This window comes from Pelmatolapia mariae, linkage group LG17 (genome assembly GCF_036321145.2).
Source record: "Pelmatolapia mariae isolate MD_Pm_ZW linkage group LG17, Pm_UMD_F_2, whole genome shotgun sequence".
Classification (NCBI taxonomy): Eukaryota; Metazoa; Chordata; class Actinopteri; order Cichliformes; family Cichlidae; genus Pelmatolapia; species Pelmatolapia mariae.
This window is the reverse complement of record NC_086242.1, coordinates 26,971,735-26,992,212: the sequence shown is the minus strand read 5'-3', so window position 1 is coordinate 26,992,212 and position 20,478 is coordinate 26,971,735. Positions and strand designations below refer to the sequence as shown.

General features: G+C 48.2%; 7 protein-coding genes across 7 annotated transcripts; all 7 read left to right on the top strand.

The window, feature by feature from the left end:
- Positions 1–6,290: 6,290 nt before the first annotated feature.
- LOC135932145 (integumentary mucin C.1-like) lies at positions 6,291–6,923 on the top strand (the record flags this gene model as incomplete). Its single annotated transcript, XM_065469488.1, has 1 exon — positions 6,291–6,923. A coding segment is annotated over one exon (633 nt), but the record flags the coding sequence as incomplete, so codon positions are not given.
- Positions 6,924–7,010: 87 nt separating this feature from the next.
- Positions 7,011–7,583, top strand: LOC135932146 (integumentary mucin C.1-like; the record flags this gene model as incomplete). Its single annotated transcript, XM_065469489.1, has 1 exon — positions 7,011–7,583. A coding segment is annotated over one exon (573 nt), but the record flags the coding sequence as incomplete, so codon positions are not given.
- Positions 7,584–9,154: 1,571 nt separating this feature from the next.
- On the top strand, positions 9,155–9,964 carry LOC134646672 (GATA zinc finger domain-containing protein 15-like; the record flags this gene model as incomplete). Its single annotated transcript, XM_063500535.2, has 1 exon — positions 9,155–9,964. A coding segment is annotated over one exon (810 nt), but the record flags the coding sequence as incomplete, so codon positions are not given.
- Positions 9,965–10,195: 231 nt separating this feature from the next.
- LOC135932148 (putative uncharacterized protein DDB_G0286901) lies at positions 10,196–10,693 on the top strand (the record flags this gene model as incomplete). Its single annotated transcript, XM_065469491.1, has 1 exon — positions 10,196–10,693. A coding segment is annotated over one exon (498 nt), but the record flags the coding sequence as incomplete, so codon positions are not given.
- Positions 10,694–10,921: 228 nt separating this feature from the next.
- LOC134615937 (probable serine/threonine-protein kinase clkA) lies at positions 10,922–11,623 on the top strand (the record flags this gene model as incomplete). Its single annotated transcript, XM_063460623.1, has 1 exon — positions 10,922–11,623. A coding segment is annotated over one exon (702 nt), but the record flags the coding sequence as incomplete, so codon positions are not given.
- Positions 11,624–13,445: 1,822 nt separating this feature from the next.
- On the top strand, positions 13,446–13,946 carry LOC135932147 (integumentary mucin C.1-like; the record flags this gene model as incomplete). The annotated part of the gene is made up of 1 exon (XM_065469490.1): positions 13,446–13,946. A coding segment is annotated over one exon (501 nt), but the record flags the coding sequence as incomplete, so codon positions are not given.
- Positions 13,947–14,194: 248 nt separating this feature from the next.
- Positions 14,195–15,181, top strand: LOC134615936 (GATA zinc finger domain-containing protein 14-like; the record flags this gene model as incomplete). The annotated part of the gene is made up of 1 exon (XM_063460622.1): positions 14,195–15,181. A coding segment is annotated over one exon (987 nt), but the record flags the coding sequence as incomplete, so codon positions are not given.
- Positions 15,182–20,478: the final 5,297 nt, after the last annotated feature.

Here is a 20,478-nt window from a genome sequence, read left to right as displayed (position 1 = left end):
GGAGGTGTTCGCACTCCAGGAAAGGTTCTCCTCTATGTTGACTCCCAGGAAGCGGAAGCTTGCCACCCTTTCTACACAGTCCCCATTAATGAATAGTGGTTGGGTCTCTGCCTTTTTCCTTCTGAAGTCTATTATGAGTTCTTTGGTTTTTGAAGTGTTGAGAAGGAGGTTATTGGCCTTACACCATGACGACAGCTGGCGTAAGAATGACAGCAGTTTAAAAGCCTGATGGCTTGTGGGTAGAAACTATCCCTGTGTCTGCTAGTGCGGTTCTGAATGCTCCTGAACCATCTGCCGGACAGCAGGAGTGTGAAAAGGCTGGGGTGCCTGGGATCAGAGAGTATCCGCTGCGTCTTCCTCATGCAGGGCTGTCTATTTAGATCCTGCAAGGCATGCAGCTCAGTCCTGGTGATGCGCTGTGCTGATCTCCCCACCCTCAGCAGAGCTTTGCGGTCGGGAGCGTTACATCTGCCATACCAGGTGGTGATGCAGCTGGTCAGAATACTTTCAATGGTGCATCAGTAGAAGTTTGTAAGTATTCTGGAGTTCATGCCGAATCTTCTCAGGCGCCGGAGGAAGAAGAGCCGCTGTCTTGCTGCTTTTGTGATCACACCAACATGGTGGGAATAACTCAGATCCTTGCTAATGTAGATGCCTAGGAATCTGAAGAAGCTGACTCTCTCCACCTCTGCTCCTTCGATGTGAATGGGCGTGTCCCTTTTCTCTGTAGTCTCCTGTAATCCACAATGAGCTCCTTGGTTTTGCTGACGTTAAGCAGGAGGTTGTTGTCATGGCACCATGACGTCAGGGCTCTCACCCCTGCCCTGTATGCTGTCTCATCTCCATCAGAAATGCAGCCGATGATGGTGGTGTCATCTGCAAATTTGATGATGGTGTTGGAGCTGTGTGTTGGTGTACAGTCGTGGGTGAACAGGGTGTAAAGCAGGGGGCTGAGCACGCATCCCTGGGAGGCACCTGTGCTGAGTGTGAGTGTGGATTAGGTGATGCTGCTGATCCGAACCACCTGAGGTCTGTCTGTAAGGAAGTCCAGGATCCAGCTACACAGGGAGGAGCAGATGTTCAGGTCACGGAGTTTCATGATGAGTCTGGATGGTATGATGGTGTTGAAGGCGGAGCTATAGTCTATGAACAGCATCCGCACATATGTGTTTTTCTGGTCCAAGTGCGAGAGGGCAGTGTGGAATGCAATTGCTATTGCGTCGTCTGTAGATCTGTTAGGCCTGTAGGCAAACTGGAGGGGATCAAGTAAAGCAGGGAGTAAAGGTGTGATGTGAGCTTTAACTATGCGCTCAAAACACTTCGTAGCAATGGATGTGAGTGCTACTGGGTGATAGTTATTTAGGCAGCTCACATTAGTTTTCTTTGGGACAGGGATGATGGTGGTCCTCTTAAAACATTTTGGGACAACAGACTGGAGCAGGGAAAGGTAAATGTGTGTCTGAACTGGTAAATATGACTTGGTGGAAAAATTCAATTGGGGGCTTTATTAAAGTAGAAGACAACAGTAAATGTATCAGTTGTTTTTAAATTTACCATGACTTATGACTTACCAAAAGGCACTAAACCAACATAATAATGAATATTACTGGATATCAGCAAACTCATTTTTAAGATGTCCTGACTAATGCTTTAAATATGATGATATGTCATGATATCATTACAATAAAAATTTTTCATCTGCAGTGAGCGATGGCACCAACACTTTCCCAGCTTACGGATGTGCATCTACAAACCTGTGTGCAGCTGCCTCAAGTTTGGGATCTCTACCTTTCATGAAGAGCGTTGGTACTATAACAACAGGACCAACCTGTAATTCACCCTCGACCACTGCAGCACCAACAACAACAACAGCTGCTCCCACCACGACAACTGCTGCTCCAACAACAACAACAGCTGCTCAGACCACGACAACTGCTGCACCAACAACAACAACAGCTGCTACAACCACAACAACAGCTGCTACAACAACTGCTGCTCCAACCACTACAACTGCTGCTCCAACAACAACAACAGCTGCTCCAACCGCAACAACTGTGGCACCAACCACGACAACAGCTGCTCCAACCACAACAACTGTGTCACCAACCACGACAACAGCTGCTCCAATCACAACTACAGTGGCAACAACCACAACAACAGCTGCTACAATAACAACAACTGCTCCAACCACTACAACTGCTGCTCCAACAACAACAACTGCAGCTCCAACAACAACAACAGCTGCTCCAACCACAACAACAGCTGCTCCAACCACTACAACTGCTGCTCCAACCACTACAACTGCTGCTCCAACAACAACAACAGCTGCTCCAACAACAACATCTGCAGCTCCAACAACAACAACAGCTGCTCCAACCACAACAACAGCTGCTACAACAACTGCTGCTCCAACCACTACAACTGCTGCTCCAACAACAACAACAGCTGCTCCAACCACGACAACAGCTGCTCCAACCACAACAACTGTGGCACCAACCACGACAACTGCTACTCCAATAACAACTACAGTAGCAACAACCACAACAACAGCTGCTCCAACAACAACAACTGCAGCTCCAACAACAACAACAGCTGCTCCAACAACAACAACAGCTGCTACAACAACAACAACTGCTGCTCCAACCACTACAACTGCTGCTCCAACCACAACAACAGCTGCTCCAACCACAACAACTGTGGCACCAACCACGACAACAGCTGCTCCAACCACAACAACTGCAGCTCCAACAACAACAACAGCTGCTACAACAACAACAGTTGCTCCAACCACAACAACTGCTGCTCCAACAACAACAACAGCTGCTACAACCACAACAACACCTGCTACAACAACAGCTGCTCCAACCACTACAACTGCTGCTCCAACAACAACAACAGCTGCTCCAACCACAACAACTGTGTCACCAACCACGACAACAGCTGCTCCAATCACAACTACAGTGGCAACAACCACAACAACAGCTGCTACAATAACAACAACTGCTCCAACCACTACAACTGCTGCTCCAACAACAACAACTGCAGCTCCAACAACAACAACAGCTGCTCCAACCACAACAACAACTGCTCCAACCACTACAACTGCTGCTCCAACAACAACAACAACTGCTCCAACAACAACAACAACTGCAGCTCCAACAACAACAACTGCAGCTCCAACAACAACAACAGCTGCTACAATCACAACAACAGCTGCTACAACAACTGCTGCTCCAACCACTACAACTGCTGCTCCAACAACAACAACAGCTGCTCCAACCACGACAACAGCTGCTCCAACCACAACAACTGTGGCACCAACCACGACAACTGCTACTCCAATAACAACTACAGTGGCAACAACCACAACAACAGCTGCTCCAACAACAACAACTGTAGCTCCAACAACAACAACTGCAGCTCCAACAACAACAACTGCTGCTCCAACAACAACAACAGCTGCTCCAACAACAACAACAGCCGCTCCAACAGCAACAACAGCTGCTCCAACAACAACAACTGCTGCTCCAACCACTACAACTGCTGCTCCAACCACAACAACAACTGCAGCTCCAACAACAACAACAGCTGCTACAACAACAACAGTTGCTCCAACCACAACAACTGCTGCTCCAACAACAACAACAGCTGCTACACCCACAACAACAGCTACTCCAACCACAACAACAGTGGCACCAACCACAACAACAGCTGTTCCAACAACAACAACAACTGCAGCTCCAACCACTACAACTGCTGCTCCAACCACAACAACAGCTGCTACAACAACAACAACTGCTGCTCCAACAACAACAACTGCTGCTACAACAACAACAACAGCTGCTCCAACAACAACAACTGTCCCAACCACAACAACAGCTGCTACAACCACAACAACTGCCCCAACCACTACAACTGCTGCTACAACAACAACAACAGCTGCTCCAACCACTACAACAGCTGCTCCAACAACAACAACAGCTGCTACAACCACAACAACAGCTGCTACAACAACAACAACTGCTGCTCCAACAACAACAACTGTGGCACCAACAACAACAACAGCTGCTCCAACAACAACAACTGCTCCAACCACTACAACAGCTGCTACAACCACAACAACTGTGGCTCCAACCACTATAACAGCTGCTCCAACAACAACAACAGCTGCTACAACCACAACAACTGTGGCACCAACAACAACAACAGCTGCTCCAACAACAACAACTGTCCCAACCACAACAACAGCTGCTACAACCACAACAACAGTTGCTCCAACCACAACAACAGTGGCACCAACCACAACAACAGCTGCTACAACAACAACAACTGCTGCTCCAACAACAACAACTGCTGCTCCAACAACAACAACAACTGCTGCTCCAACAACAACAACAGCTGCTCCAACAACAACAACAGCTGCTCCAACCACAACAACAGTGGCACCAACCACAACAACAGCTGCTACAACAACAACAACTGCCCCAACCACTACAACTGCTGCACCAACCACAACAACAGCTGCTACAACAACAACAACTGCTGCTCCAACTACAACAACTGTAGCTCCAACAACAACAACAACAGCTGCTCCAACAACAACAACTGTCCCAACCACTACAACAGCTGCTATAACCACAACAACCGCCCCAACCACTACAACTGCTGCTACAACAACAACAACAGCTGCTCCAACAACAACAACAGCTGCTACAACCACAACAACTGTGGCACCAACAACAACAACAGCTGCTCCAACAACAACAACTGCTGCTCCAACAACAACAGTTGCTCCAACCACAACAACAGCTGCACCAACCACAACAACTGCTCCAACCACAACAACAGCTGGTACAACAACAACAACTGCTGCTCCAACAACAACAACTGCAGCTCCAACAACAACAACTGCAGCTCCAACAACAACAACTGCAGCTCCAACAACAACAACAACAGCTGCTCCAACAACAACAACTGTGGCACCAACAACAACAACTGCTGCTCCAACAACAACAACTGTGGCACCAACAACAACAACAGCTGCTCCAACAACAACAACTGCTCCAACCACTACAACAGCTGCTACAACCACAACAACTGTGGCTCCAACCACTATAACAGCTGCTCCAACAACAACAACAGCTGCTACAACCACAACAACTGTGGCACCAACAACAACAACAGCTGCTCCAACAACAACAACTGTCCCAACCACAACAACAGCTGCTACAACCACAACAACAGTTGCTCCAACCACAACAACAGTGGCACCAACCACAACAACAGCTGCTACAACAACAACAACTGCTGCTCCAACAACAACAACTGCTGCTCCAACAACAACAACAACTGCTGCTCCAACAACAACAACAGCTGCTCCAACAACAACAACAGCTGCTCCAACCACAACAACAGTGGCACCAACCACAACAACAGCTGCTACAACAACAACAACTGCCCCAACCACTACAACTGCTGCTCCAACCACAACAACAGCTGCTACAACAACAACAACTGCTGCTCCAACCACAACAACTGTAGCTCCAACAACAACAACAACAGCTGCTCCAACAACAACAACTGTCCCAACCACTACAACAGCTGCTATAACCACAACAACCGCCCCAACCACTACAACTGCTGCTACAACAACAACAACAGCTGCTCCAACAACAACAACAGCTGCTACAACCACAACAACTGTGGCACCAACAACAACAACAGCTGCTCCAACAACAACAACTGCTGCTCCAACAACAACAGTTGCTCCAACCACAACAACAGCTGCTACAACCACAACAACTGCTCCAACCACAACAACAGCTGGTACAACAACAACAACTGCTGCTCCAACAACAACAACTGCAGCTCCAACAACAACAACTGCAGCTCCAACAACAACAACAACAGCTGCTCCAACAACAACAACTGTCCCAACCACTACAACAGCTGCTACAACCACAACAACCGCCCCAACCACTACAACTGCTGCTACAACAACAACAACAGCTGCTACAACCACATCAACTGTGGCACCAACAACAACAACAGCTGCTCCAACAACAACAACTGCTGCTCCAACAACAACAGTTGCTCCAACCACAACAACAGCTGCACCAACCACAACAACAGCTGCTACAACCACAACAACAGTGGCACCAACCACAACAACAGCTGCTACAACAACAACAACTGCCCCAACCACTACAACTGCTGCTCCAACCACAACAACACCTGCTACAACAACAACAACTGCTGCTCCAACAACAACAACTGCAGCTCCAACAACAACAACTGCAGCTCCAACAACAACAACAGCTGCTCCAACAACAACAACTGTCCCAACCACAACAACAGCTGCTTCAACCACAACAACTGCTGCTACAACCACAACAACTGCCCCAACCACTACAACTGCTGCTCCAACCACAACAACAACTGCTGCTCCAACAACAACAACAACTGCAGCTCCAACAACAACAACTGCTGCTACAACAACAACAACAACAGCTGCTCCAACAACAACAACTGTCCCAACCACTACAACAGCTGCTACAACCACAACAACCGCCCCAACCACTACAACTGCTGCTACAACAACAACAGCTGCTACAACCACAACAACTGTGGCACCAACAACAACAACTGCTGCTCCAACCACAACAACCGCCCCAACCACTACAACTGCTGCTACAACAACAACAGCTGCTACAACCACAACAACTGTGGCACCAACAACAACAACAGCTGCTCCAACAACAACAACTGCTGCTCCAACAACAACAACAGCTGCTCCAACAACAACAACAGCTGCTCCAACAACAACAACTGTCCCAACCACAACAACAGCTGCTTCAACCACAACAACAGCTGCTACAACCACAACAACTGCCCCAACCACTACAACACCTGCTCCAACCACAACAACTGCTGCTACAAGCACAACAACAGCTGCTACAACAACAACTGCTGCTCCAACAACAACAACTGCAGCTCCAACAACAACAACTGCTGCTACAACAACAACAACAACAGCTGCTCCAACAACAACAACTGTCCCAACCACTACAACAGCTGCTACAACCACAACAACCGCCCCAACCACTACAACTGCTGCTACAACAACAACAGCTGCTACAACCACAACAACTGTGGCACCAACAACAACAACAGCTGCTCCAACGACAACAACTGCTGCTCCAACCACAACAACAGCTGCTCCAACCACAACAACAGTGGCACCAACCACAACAACTGCTGCTCCAACCACAACAACACCTGCTACAACAACAACAACTGCTGCTCCAACAACAACAACAGCTGCTACAACAACAACAGCTGCTCCAACCACTACAACAGCTGCTACAACCACAACAACTGTGGCTCCAACCACTACAACAGCTGCTCCAACAACAACAACAACAGCTGCTACAACCACAACAACTGTGGCACCAACAACAGCAACAGCTGCTCCAACCACTACAACTGTCCCAACCACAACAACAGCTGCTACAACAACAACAACTGCTGCTCCAACCACAACAACAGCTGCTCCAACAACAACAACTGCAGCTCCAACAACAACAACTGCAGCTCCAACAACAACAACTGCAGCTCCAACAACAACAACTGCAGCTCCAACAACAACAACAATAACAGCTGCTCCAACAACAACAACTGTCCCAACCACAATAACAGCTGCTACAACAACAACAACTGCTGCTCCAACCACAACAACAGCTGCTCCAACAACAACAACTGCAGCTCCAACAACAACAACTGCAGCTCCAACAACAACAACAACAGCTGCTCCAACAACAACAACAACAGCTGCTCCAACAACAACAACTGTCCCAACCACAACAACAGCTGCTACAACAACAACAACTGCTGCTCCAACAACAACTGTCCCAACCACTACAATAGCTGCTATAACCACAACAACCGCCCCAACCACAACAACAGCTGCTCCAACAACAACAACTGCAGCTCCAACAACAACAACTGCAGCTCCAACAACAACAACAACAACTGCTGCTACAACAACAACAACAGCTGCCCCAACAACAACAACTGTCCCAACCACTACAACAGCTGCTACAACCACAACAACTGCCCCAACCACTACAACTGCTGCTCCAACCACAACAACACCTGCTACACCAACAACAACTGCTGCTCCAACAACAACAACTGCAGCTCCAACAACAACAACTGCAGCTCCAACAACAACAACTGCAGCTGCTCCAACAACAACAACTGCAGCTGCTCCAACAACAACAACTGTCCCAACCACTACAATAGCTGCTATAACCACAACAACCGCCCCAACCACTACAACTGCTGCTACAACAACAACAACAGCTTCTCCAACAACAACAACAGCTGCTACAACCACAACAACTGTGGCACCAACAACAACAACAGCTGCTCCAACCGCAACAACTGCTGCTCCAACAACAACAGTTGCTCCAACCACAACAACAGGTGCACCAACCACAACAACTGCCCCAACCACTACAACTGCTGCTCCAACCACAACAACAGCTGCTACAACAACAACAACTGCTGCTCCAACAACAACAACTGCAGCTCCAACAACAACAACAGCTTCTCCAACAACAACAACTGTCCCAACCACTACATCAGCTGCTACAACCACAACAACCGCCCCAACCACTACAACTGCTGCTACAACAACAACAACAGCTGCTCCAACAACAACAACAGCTGCTACAACCACATCAACTGTGGCACCAACAACAACAACAGCTGCTCCAACAACAACAACTGCTGCTCCAACAACAACTGCTGCTCCAACAACAACAGTTGCTACAACCACAACAACAGCTGCACCAACAACAACAGCAGCTGCTACAACCACAACAACAGTGGCACCAACCACAACAACAGCTGCTACAACAACAACAACAACTGCCCCAACCACTACAACACCTGCTCCAACAACAACAACTGCTGCTACAAGCACAACAACAGCTGCTACAACAACAACAGCTGCTCCAACCACTACAACAGCTGCTACAACCACAACAACTGTGGCTCCAACCACTACAACAGCTGCTCCAACAACAACAACAGCTGCTACAACCACAACAACTGTGGCACCAACAACAACAACAGCTGCTCCAACAACAACAGCTGCTCCAACAACAACAACTGTCCCAACCACAACAACAGCTGCTACAACAACAACAACTGCTGCTCCAACCACAACAACAGCTGCTCCAACAACAACAACTGCAGCTCCAACAACAACAACTGCAGCTCCAACAACAACAACAACAGCTGCTCCAACAACAACAACAACAGCTGCTCCAACAACAACAACTGTCCCAACCACAACAACAGCTGCTACAACAACAACAACTGCTGCTCCAACCACAACAACAGCTGCTCCAACAACAACAACTGCAGCTCCAACAACAACAACTGCAGCTCCAACAACAGCAACAACAGCTGCTCCAACAACAACAACTGTCCCAACCACAACAACAGCTGCTACAACAACAACAACTGCTGCTCCAACAACAACAACTGTCCCAACCACTACAATAGCTGCTATAACCACAACAACCGCCCCAACCACTACAACTGCTGCTCCAACCACAACAACAGCTGCTCCAACAACAACAACTGCAGCTCCAACAACAACAACTGCAGCTCCAACAACAACAACTGCAGCTCCAACAACAACAACAACTGCTGCTACAACAACAACAACAGCTGCTCCAACAACAACAACTGTCCCAACCACTACAACAGCTGCTACAACCACAACAACTGCCCCAACCACTGCAACTGCTGCTCCAACCACAACAACACCTGCTCCAACAACAACAACAACTGCTCCAACAACAACAACTGCAGCTCCAACAACAACAACTGCAGCTCCAACAACAACAACTGCAGCTGCTCCAACAACAACAACTGTCCCAACCACTACAATAGCTGCTATAACTACAACAACCGCCCCAACCACTACAACTGCTGCTACAACAACAGCTGCTCCAACAACAACAACAGCTGCTACAACCACAACAACTGTGGCACCAACAACAACAACAGCTGCTCCAACCACAACAACTGCTGCTCCAACAACAACAGTTGCTCCAACCACAACAACAGGTGCACCAACCACAACAACTGCCCCAACCACTACAACTGCTGCTCCAACCACAACAACAGCTGCTACAACAACAACAACTGCTGCTCCAACAACAACAACTGCAGCTCCAACAACAACAACAGCTTCTCCAACAACAACAACTGTCCCAACCACTACATCAGCTGCTACAACCACAACAACCGCCCCAACCACTACAACTGCTGCTACAACAACAACAACAGCTGCTCCAACAACAACAACAGCTGCTACAACCACATCAACTGTGGCACCAACAACAACAACAGCTGCTCCAACAACAACAACTGCTGCTCCAACAACAACAGTTGCTACAACCACAACAACAGCTGCACCAACAACAACAGCAGCTGCTACAACCACAACAACAGTGGCACCAACCACAACAACAGCTGCTACAACAACAACAACAACTGCCCCAACCACTACAACTGCTGCTCCAACCACAACAACAGCTGCTCCAACAACAACAACTGCAGCTCCAACAACAACAACTGCTGCTACAACAACAACAACAACAGCTGCTCCAACAACAACAACTGTCCCAACCACTACAACAGCTGCTACAACCACAACAACCGCCCCAACCACTACAACTGCTGCTACAACAACAACAACAACAGCTGCTCCAACAACAACAACAGCTGCTACAACCACAACAACTGTAGCACCAACAACAACAACAGCTGCTCCAACAACAACAACTGCTGCTCCAACCACAACAACTGCCCCAACCACTACAACTGCTGCTCCAACCACAACAACAGCTGCTATAACAACAACAACTGCTGCTCCAACAACAACAACTGCTGCTCCAACAACAACAACTTCTCCAACCACTACAACAGCTGCTCCAACAACAACAACAGCTGCTACAACCACAACAACTGTGGCACCAACAACAACAACAGCTGCTCCAACAACAACAACTGTCCCAACCACAACAACAGCTGCTACAACAACAACAACTGCTGCTCCAACAACAACAACTGCAGCTCCAACAACAACAACAGCTGCTCCAACAACAACAACTGTCCCAACCACAACAACTGCTACTACAACAACAACAACTGCTGCTCCAACCACAACAACTGTGGCACCAACAACAACAACAGCTGCTCCAACAACAACAACTGCTGCTCCAACAACAGCAGTTGCTCCAACCACAACAACTGCCCCAACCACAACAACTGCTGCTCCAACCACAACAACAGCTGCTACAACAACAACAACAGCTGCTCCAACAACAACAACTGCAGCTCCAACAACAACAACTGCAGCTCCAACAACAACAACAACAGCAGCTCCAACAACAACAACAACAGCTGCTCCAACAACAACAACTGTCCCAACCACTACAACAGCTGCTACAACCACAACAACCGCCCCAACCACTACAACTGCTGCTACAACAACAACAACAGCTGCTACAACCACATCAACTGTGGCACCAACAACAACAACAGCTGCTCCAACAACAACAACTGCTGCTCCAACAACAACAGTTGCTACAACCACAACAACAGCTGCACCAACCACAACAGCAGCTGCTACAACCACAACAACAGTGGCACCAACCACTACAACTGCTGCTACAACAACAACAACTGTCCCAACCACTACAACAGCTGCTACAACCACAACAACCGCCCCAACCACTACAACTGCTGCTACAACAACAACAACAACAGCTGCTCCAACAACAACAACAGCTGCTACAACCACAACAACTGTAGCACCAACAACAACAACAGCTGCTCCAACAACAACAACTGCTGCTCCAACCACAACAACAGCTGCTACAACAACAACAACTGCCCCAACCACTACAACTGCTGCTCCAACCACAACAACAGCTGCTATAACAACAACAACTGCTGCTCCAACAACAACAACTGCTGCTCCAACAACAACAACTTCTCCAACCACTACAACAGCTGCTCCAACAACAACAACAGCTGCTACAACCACAACAACTGTGGCACCAACAACAACAACAGCTGCTCCAACAACAACAACTGTCCCAACCACAACAACAGCTGCTACAACAACAACAACTGCTGCTCCAACAACAACAACTGCAGCTCCAACAACAACAACAGCTGCTCCAACAACAACAACTGTCCCAACCACAACAACTGCTACTACAACAACAACAACTGCTGCTCCAACCACAACAACTGTGGCACCAACAACAACAACAGCTGCTCCAACAACAACAACTGCTGCTCCAACAACAGCAGTTGCTCCAACCACAACAACTGCCCCAACCACAACAACTGCTGCTCCAACCACAACAACAGCTGCTCCAACAACAACAACTGCAGCTCCAACAACAACAACTGCAGCTCCAACAACAACAACAACAGCAGCTCCAACAACAACAACAACAGCTGCTCCAACAACAACAACTGTCCCAACCACTACAACAGCTGCTACAACCACAACAACCGCCCCAACCACTACAACTGCTGCTACAACAACAACAACAGCTGCTACAACCACATCAACTGTGGCACCAACAACAACAACAGCTGCTCCAACAACAACAACTGCTGCTCCAACAACAACAGTTGCTACAACCACAACAACAGCTGCACCAACCACAACAGCAGCTGCTACAACCACAACAACAGTGGCACCAACCACTACAACTGCTGCTACAACAACAACAACTGCAGCTCCAACAACAACAACAGCTGCTACAACCACAACAACCGCCCCAATCACTACAACTGCTGCTACAACCACAACAACAGCTGCTCCAACCACTACAACAGCTGCTCCAACAACAACAACAGCTGCTACAACCACAACAACTGTAGCACCAACAACAACAACAGCTGCTCCAACAACAACAACTGCTGCTCCAACCACAACAACAGCTGCTACAACAACAACAACTGCCCCAACCACTACAACTGCTGCTCCAACCACAACAACAGCTGCTACAACAACAACAACAGCAGCTCCAACAACAACAACTGCTCCAACCACTACAACAGCTGCTCCAACAACAACAACAGCTGCTACAACCACAACAACTGTGGCACCAACAACAACAACAGCTGCTACAACAACAACAACTGCTGCTCCAACAACAACAACTGCAGCTCCAACAACAACAACAGCTGCTCCAACAACAACAACTGTCCCAACCACAACAACTGCTACTACAACAACAACAACTGCTGCTCCAACCACAACAACTGTGGCACCAACAACAACAACAGCTGCTCCAACAACAACAACTGCTGCTCCAACAACAGCAGTTGCTCCAACCACAACAACTGCCCCAACCACAACAACTGCTGCTCCAACCACAACAACAGCTGCTACAACAACAACAACTGCTGCTCCAACAACAACAACAACAGCAGCTCCAACAACAACAACTGTCCCAACCACTACAACAGCTGCTACAACCACAACAACCGCCCCAACCACTACAACTGCTGCTACAACAACAACAGCTGCTACAACCACATCAACTGTGGCACCAACAACAACAACAGCTGCTCCAACAACAACAACTGCTGCTCCAACAACAACAGTTGCTCCAACCACAACAACTGCCCCAACCACAACAACTGCTGCTCCAACCACAACAACAGCTGCTACAACAACAACAACTGCTGCTCCAACAACAACAACAACAGCAGCTCCAACAACAACAACTGTCCCAACCACTACAACAGCTGCTACAACCACAACAACCGCCCCAACCACTACAACTGCTGCTACAACAACAACAGCTGCTACAACCACATCAACTGTGGCACCAACAACAACAGCAGCTGCTACAACCACAACAACAGTGACACCAACCACTACAACTGCTGCTACAACAACAACAACTGTCCCAACCACAACAACAGCTGCTACAACCACAACAACCGCCCCAATCACTACAACTGCTGCTACAACAACAACAACAGCTGCTCCAACCACTACAACAGCTGCTCCAACAACAACAACAGCTGCTACAACCACAACAACTGCCCCAACTACTACAACAGCTGCTACAACAACAACAACAACAACAGTTGCTCCAACCACAACAACTGCTGCTCCAACAACAACAACTGTCCCAACCACAACAACAGCTGCTACAACCACAACAACTGTGGCACCAACCACAACAACAGCTGCTACAACAACAACAACTGCCCCAACCACTACAACTGCTGCTCCAACCACAACAACACCTGCTCCAACAACAACAACTGCAGCTCCAACAACAACAACAGCTGCTCCAACAACAACAACAACTGTCAAAACCACAACAACAGCTGCTTCAACCACAACAACTGCTGCTACAACCACAACAACTGCCCCAACCACTACAACTGCTGCTCCAACCACAACAACAGCTGCTACAACAACAACTGCTGCTCCAACAACAACAACTGCAGCTCCAACAACATCAACTGCTGCTACAACAACAACAACAACAGCTGCTCCAACAACAACAACTGTCCCAACCACTACAACAGCTGCTACAACCACAACAACCGCCCCAACCACTACAACTGCTGCTACAACAACAACAACAACAGCTGCTACAACCACAACAACTGTGGCACCAACAACAACAACAGCTGCTCCAACGACAACAACTGCTGCTCCAACCACAACAACAGCTGCTACAACCACAACAACAGTGGCACCAACCACAACAACAGCTGCTCCAACAACAACAACTGTCCCAACCACAACAACAGCTGCTTCAACCACAACAACAGCTGCTACAACCACAACAACTGCCCCAACCACTACAACACCTGTTTCAACAACAACAACTGCTGCTACAAGCACAACAACAGCTGCTACAACAACAACAGCTGCTCCAACCACTACAACAGCTGCTACAACCATAACAACTGTGGCTCCAACCACTACAATAGCTGCTCCAACAACAACAACAGCTGCTACAACCACAACAACTGTGGCACCAACAACAACAACAGCTGCTCCAACAACAACAGCTGCTCCAACAACAACAACTGTCCCAACCACAACAACAGCTGCTACAACAACAACAACTGCTGCTCCAACCACAACAACAGCTGCTCCAACAACAACAACTGCAGCTCCAACAACAACAACTGCAGCACCAACAACAACAACTGCAGCTACAACAACAACAACTGCAGCTCCAACAACAACAACTGCAGCTCCAACAACAACAACAACAGCTGCTCCAACAACAACAACTGTCCCAACCACAACAACAGCTACTACAACAACAACAACTGCTGCTCCAACCACAACAACAGCTGCTCCAACAACAACAACTGCAGCTCCAACAACAACAACTGCAGCTCCAACAACAACAACAACAGCTGCTCCAACAACAACAACTGTCCCAACCACAACAACAGCTGCTACAACAACAACAACTGCTGCTCCAACAACAACAACTGTCCCAACCACTACAATAGCTGCTATAACCACAACAACCGCCCCAACCACTACAACTGCTGCTCCAACCACAACAACAGCTGCTCCAACAACAACTGCAGCTCCAACAACAACAACTGCAGCTCCAACAACAACAACTGCAGCTCCAACAACAACAACTGCAGCTCCAACAACAACAACAACTGCTGCTACAACAACAACAACAGCTGCTCCAACAACAACAACTGTCCCAACCAGTACAACAGCTGCTACAACCACAACAACTGCCCCAACCACTACAACTGCTGCTCCAACCACAACAAAACCTGCTACAACAACAACAACTGCTGCTCCAACAACAACAACTGCAGCTCCAACAACAACAACTGCAGCTCCAACAACAACAACAGCAGCTGCTCCAACAACAACAACTGTCCCAACCACTACAATAGCTGCTATAACCACAACAACCGCCCCAACCACTACAAGTGCTGCTACAACAACAACAACAGCTGCTACAAGCACAACAACAGCTGCTACAACAACAACAGCTGCTACAACCATAACAACAGTGGCTCCAACCACTACAACAGCTGCTCCAACAACAACAACAGCTGCTACAACCACAACAACTGTGGCACCAACAACAACAACAGCTGCTCCAACAACAACAACTGTCCCAACCACAACAACAGCTGCTACAACAACAACAACTGCTGCTCCAACCACAACAACAGCTGCTCCAACAACAACAACTGCAGCTCCAACAACAACAACTGCAGCTCCAACAACAACAACTGCAGCTCCAACAACAACAACAACAGCTGCTCCAACAACAACAACTGTCCCAACCACAACAACAGCTGCTACAACAACAACAACTGCTGCTCCAACCACAACAACAGCTGCTCCAACAACAACAACTGCAGCTCCAACAACAACAACTGCAGCTCCAACAACAACAACAACAGCTGCTCCAACAACAACAACAACAGCTGCTCCAACAACAACAACAACAGCTGCTACAACAACAACAACTGCTGCTCCAACAACAACAACTGTCCCAACCACTACAATAGCTGCTATAACCACAACAACCGCCCCAACCACTACAACTGCTGCTCCAACCACAACAACAGCTGCTCCAACAACAACTGCAGCTCCAACAACAACAACTGCAGCTCCAACAACAACAACAACTGCTGCTACAACAACAACAACAGCTGCTCCAACAACAACAACTGTCCCAACCAGTACAACAGCTGCTACAACCACAACATCTGCCCCAACCACTACAACTGCTGCTCCAACCACAACAACACCTGCTCCAACAACAACAACTGCTGCTCCAACAACAACAACTGCAGCTCCAACAACAACAACTGCAGCTCCAACAACAACAACTGCAGCTGCTCCAACAACAACAACTGTCCCAACCACTACAATAGCTGCTATAACCACAACAACCGCCCCAACCACTACAACTGCTGCTACAACAACAACAACAGCTGCTCCAACAACAACAACAGCTGCTACAACCACAACAACTGTGGCACCAACAACAACAACAACAGCTGCTCCAACCACAACAACTGCTGCTCCAACAACAACAGTTGCTCCAACCACAACAACAGGTGCACCAACCACAACAACTGCCCCAACCACTACAACTGCTGCTCCAACCACAACAACAGCTGCTACAACAACAACAACTGCTGCTCCAACAACAACAACTGCAGCTCCAACAACAACAACAGCTTCTCCAACAACAACAACTGTCCCAACCACTACATCAGCTGCTACAACCACAACAACCGCCCCAACCACTACAACTGCTGCTACAACAACAACAACAGCTGCTCCAACAACAACAACAGCTGCTACAACCACATCAACTGTGGCACCAACAACAACAACAGCTGCTCCAACAACAACAACTGCTGCTCCAACAACAACAGTTGCTACAACCACAACAACAGCTGCACCAACCACAACAGCAGCTGCTACAACCACAACAACAGTGGCACCAACCACTACAACAGCTGCTCCAACAACAACAACAACTGCCCCAACCACTACAACTGCTGCTCCAACCACAACAACAGCTGCTACAACAACAACAGCTGCTACAACAACAACAACTGTCCCAACCACAACAACAGCTGCTTCAACCACAACAACTGCTGCTACAACCACAACAACTGCCCCAACCACTACAACTGCTGCTCCAACCACATCAACAGCTGCAGCTCCAACAACAACAACTGCAGCTCCAACAACAACAACTGCAGCTCCAACAACAACAACTGCAGCTCCAGCCACAACAACCTCAGCTCCAACAACAACAACAACTGCCCCAACTACTACAACTGCTGCTCCAACAACAACAACAACCGCCCCAACCACTACAACTGCTGCTACAACAACAACAACAACAGCTGCTCCAACAACAACAACAGCTGCTACAACCACAACAACTGTGGCACCAACAACAACAACAGCTGCTCCAACAACAACAACTGCTGCTCCAACCACAACAACACCTGCTACAACAACAACAACTGCTGCTCCAACAACAACAACTGCTGCTCCAACAACAACAACTGCAGCTCCAACAACAACAACAACAGCAGCTCCAACAACAACAACAACAGCTGCTCCAACAACAACAACTGTCCCAACCACTACAACAGCTGCTACAACCACAACAACCGCCCCAACCACTACAACTGCTGCTACAACAACAACAACTGTCCCAACCACAACAACTGCTACTGCAACAACAACAACTGCTGCTCCAACCACAACAACTGTGGCACCAACAACAACAACAGCTGCTACAACAACAACAACTGCCCCAACCACTACAACTGCTGCTCCAACAACAACAACAACAGCTGCTCCAACAACAACAACAGCTGCTCCAACAACAACAAATGTCCCAACCACAACAACAGCTGCTACAACCACAACAACTGCCCCAACTACTACAACAGCTGCTACAACAACAACAACAGTTGTTACAACCACAACAACAGCTGCTCCAACCACAACAACTGTCCCAACCACAACAACAGCTGCTACAACCACAACAACAGCTGCTCCAACAACAACAACTGTCCCAACCACAACAACAGCTGCTACAACCACAACAACTGCCCCAACAACTACAACAGCTGCTACAACAACAACAGCAGTTGCTCCAACCACAACAACTGCTGCTCCAACCACAACAACAGCTGCTACAACCACAACTACAGTGGCGCCAACAACAACAACTGCTGCTACAACCACAACAAAAGTTTCTCCAACCACTACAACTGCTGCTCCAACAACAACTGTCCCAACCACAACAACAGCTGCTACAACCACAACAACTGCTGCTCCAACAACAACAACAGCTGCTCCAACCACAACAACTGTGGCACCAACAACAACAACAGCTGCTACAACAACAACAACAACAACAACTGCCCCAACCACTACAAATGCTGCTCCAACAACAACAACAGCTGTTCCAACAACAACAAATGTCCCAACCACAACAACAGCTGCTCCAACCACAACAGCAGCTGCTACATCCACAACAGCAGCTGCTACAACCACAACAACTGCCCCAACTACTACAACAGCTGCTACAACCACAACAACAGCTGCTACAACCACAACAACAGCTGCTCCAACAACAACAACTGTCCCAACCACAACAACAGCTGCTACAACCACAACAACTGCCCCAACAACTACAACAGCTGCTACAACAACAACAGCAGTTGCTCCAACAACAACAACTGCTGCTCCAACCACAACAACAGCTGCTACAACCACAACAACAGCTGCTCCAATCACAACTACAGTGGCACCAACAACAACAACTGCTGCTACAACCACAACAAAAGTTTCTCCAACCACTACAACTGCTGCTCCAACAACAACTGTCCCAACCACAACAACAGCTGCTCCAACCACGACAACAGCTGCTACAACCACAACAACTGCTGCTCCAACAACAACAACAGCTGCTCCAACCACAACAACTGTGGCACCAACAACAACAACAGCTGCTACAACAACAACAACAACTGCCCCAACCACTACAAATGCTGCTCCAACAACAACAACAGCTGTTCCAACAACAACAAATGTCCCAACCACAACAACAGCTGCTCCAACCACAACAGCAGCTGCTACATCCACAACAGCAGCTGCTACAACCACAACAACTGCCCCAACTACTACAACAGCTGCTACAACAACAACAACAGCAGTTGCTCCAACCACAACAACTGCTGCTCCAACCACAACAACAGCTGCTACAACCACAACAACAGCTGCTCCAATCACAACTACAGTGGCACCAACCACAACAACTGCTGCTACAACCACAACAAAAGTTTCTCCAACCACTACAGCTGCTGCTCCAACCACAACAACAGCTGCTCAAACTGCGACAACAGCTGCTACAACCACAACTACAGCTGCACCAACCACAACTACAGCTGCACCAACCACAAGTACAACTGCCCCAACCACTACAACAACAGCTGCTCCAACCACAACAACTGCCCCAACTACTACAACAGCTGCTACAACAACAACAACTGTCCCAACCACAACAACAGCTGCTCCAACCACAACAACAGCTGCTCCAACAACAACAACAGCTGCTCCAACAACAACAACTGTCCCAACCACAACAACAACTGCTACAACCACAACAACTGTGGCACCAACCACAACAACAGTGGCACCAACCACAACAACAGCTGCTACAACAACAACAACTGCTCAAACCACAACAACAACTGCAGGTCCAGCCACAACAACTGCAGCTCCAACAACAACAACAGCTGCTACAACCACAACAACAGTGGCACCAACCACGACAACAGCTGCTCCAACAACAATAACAG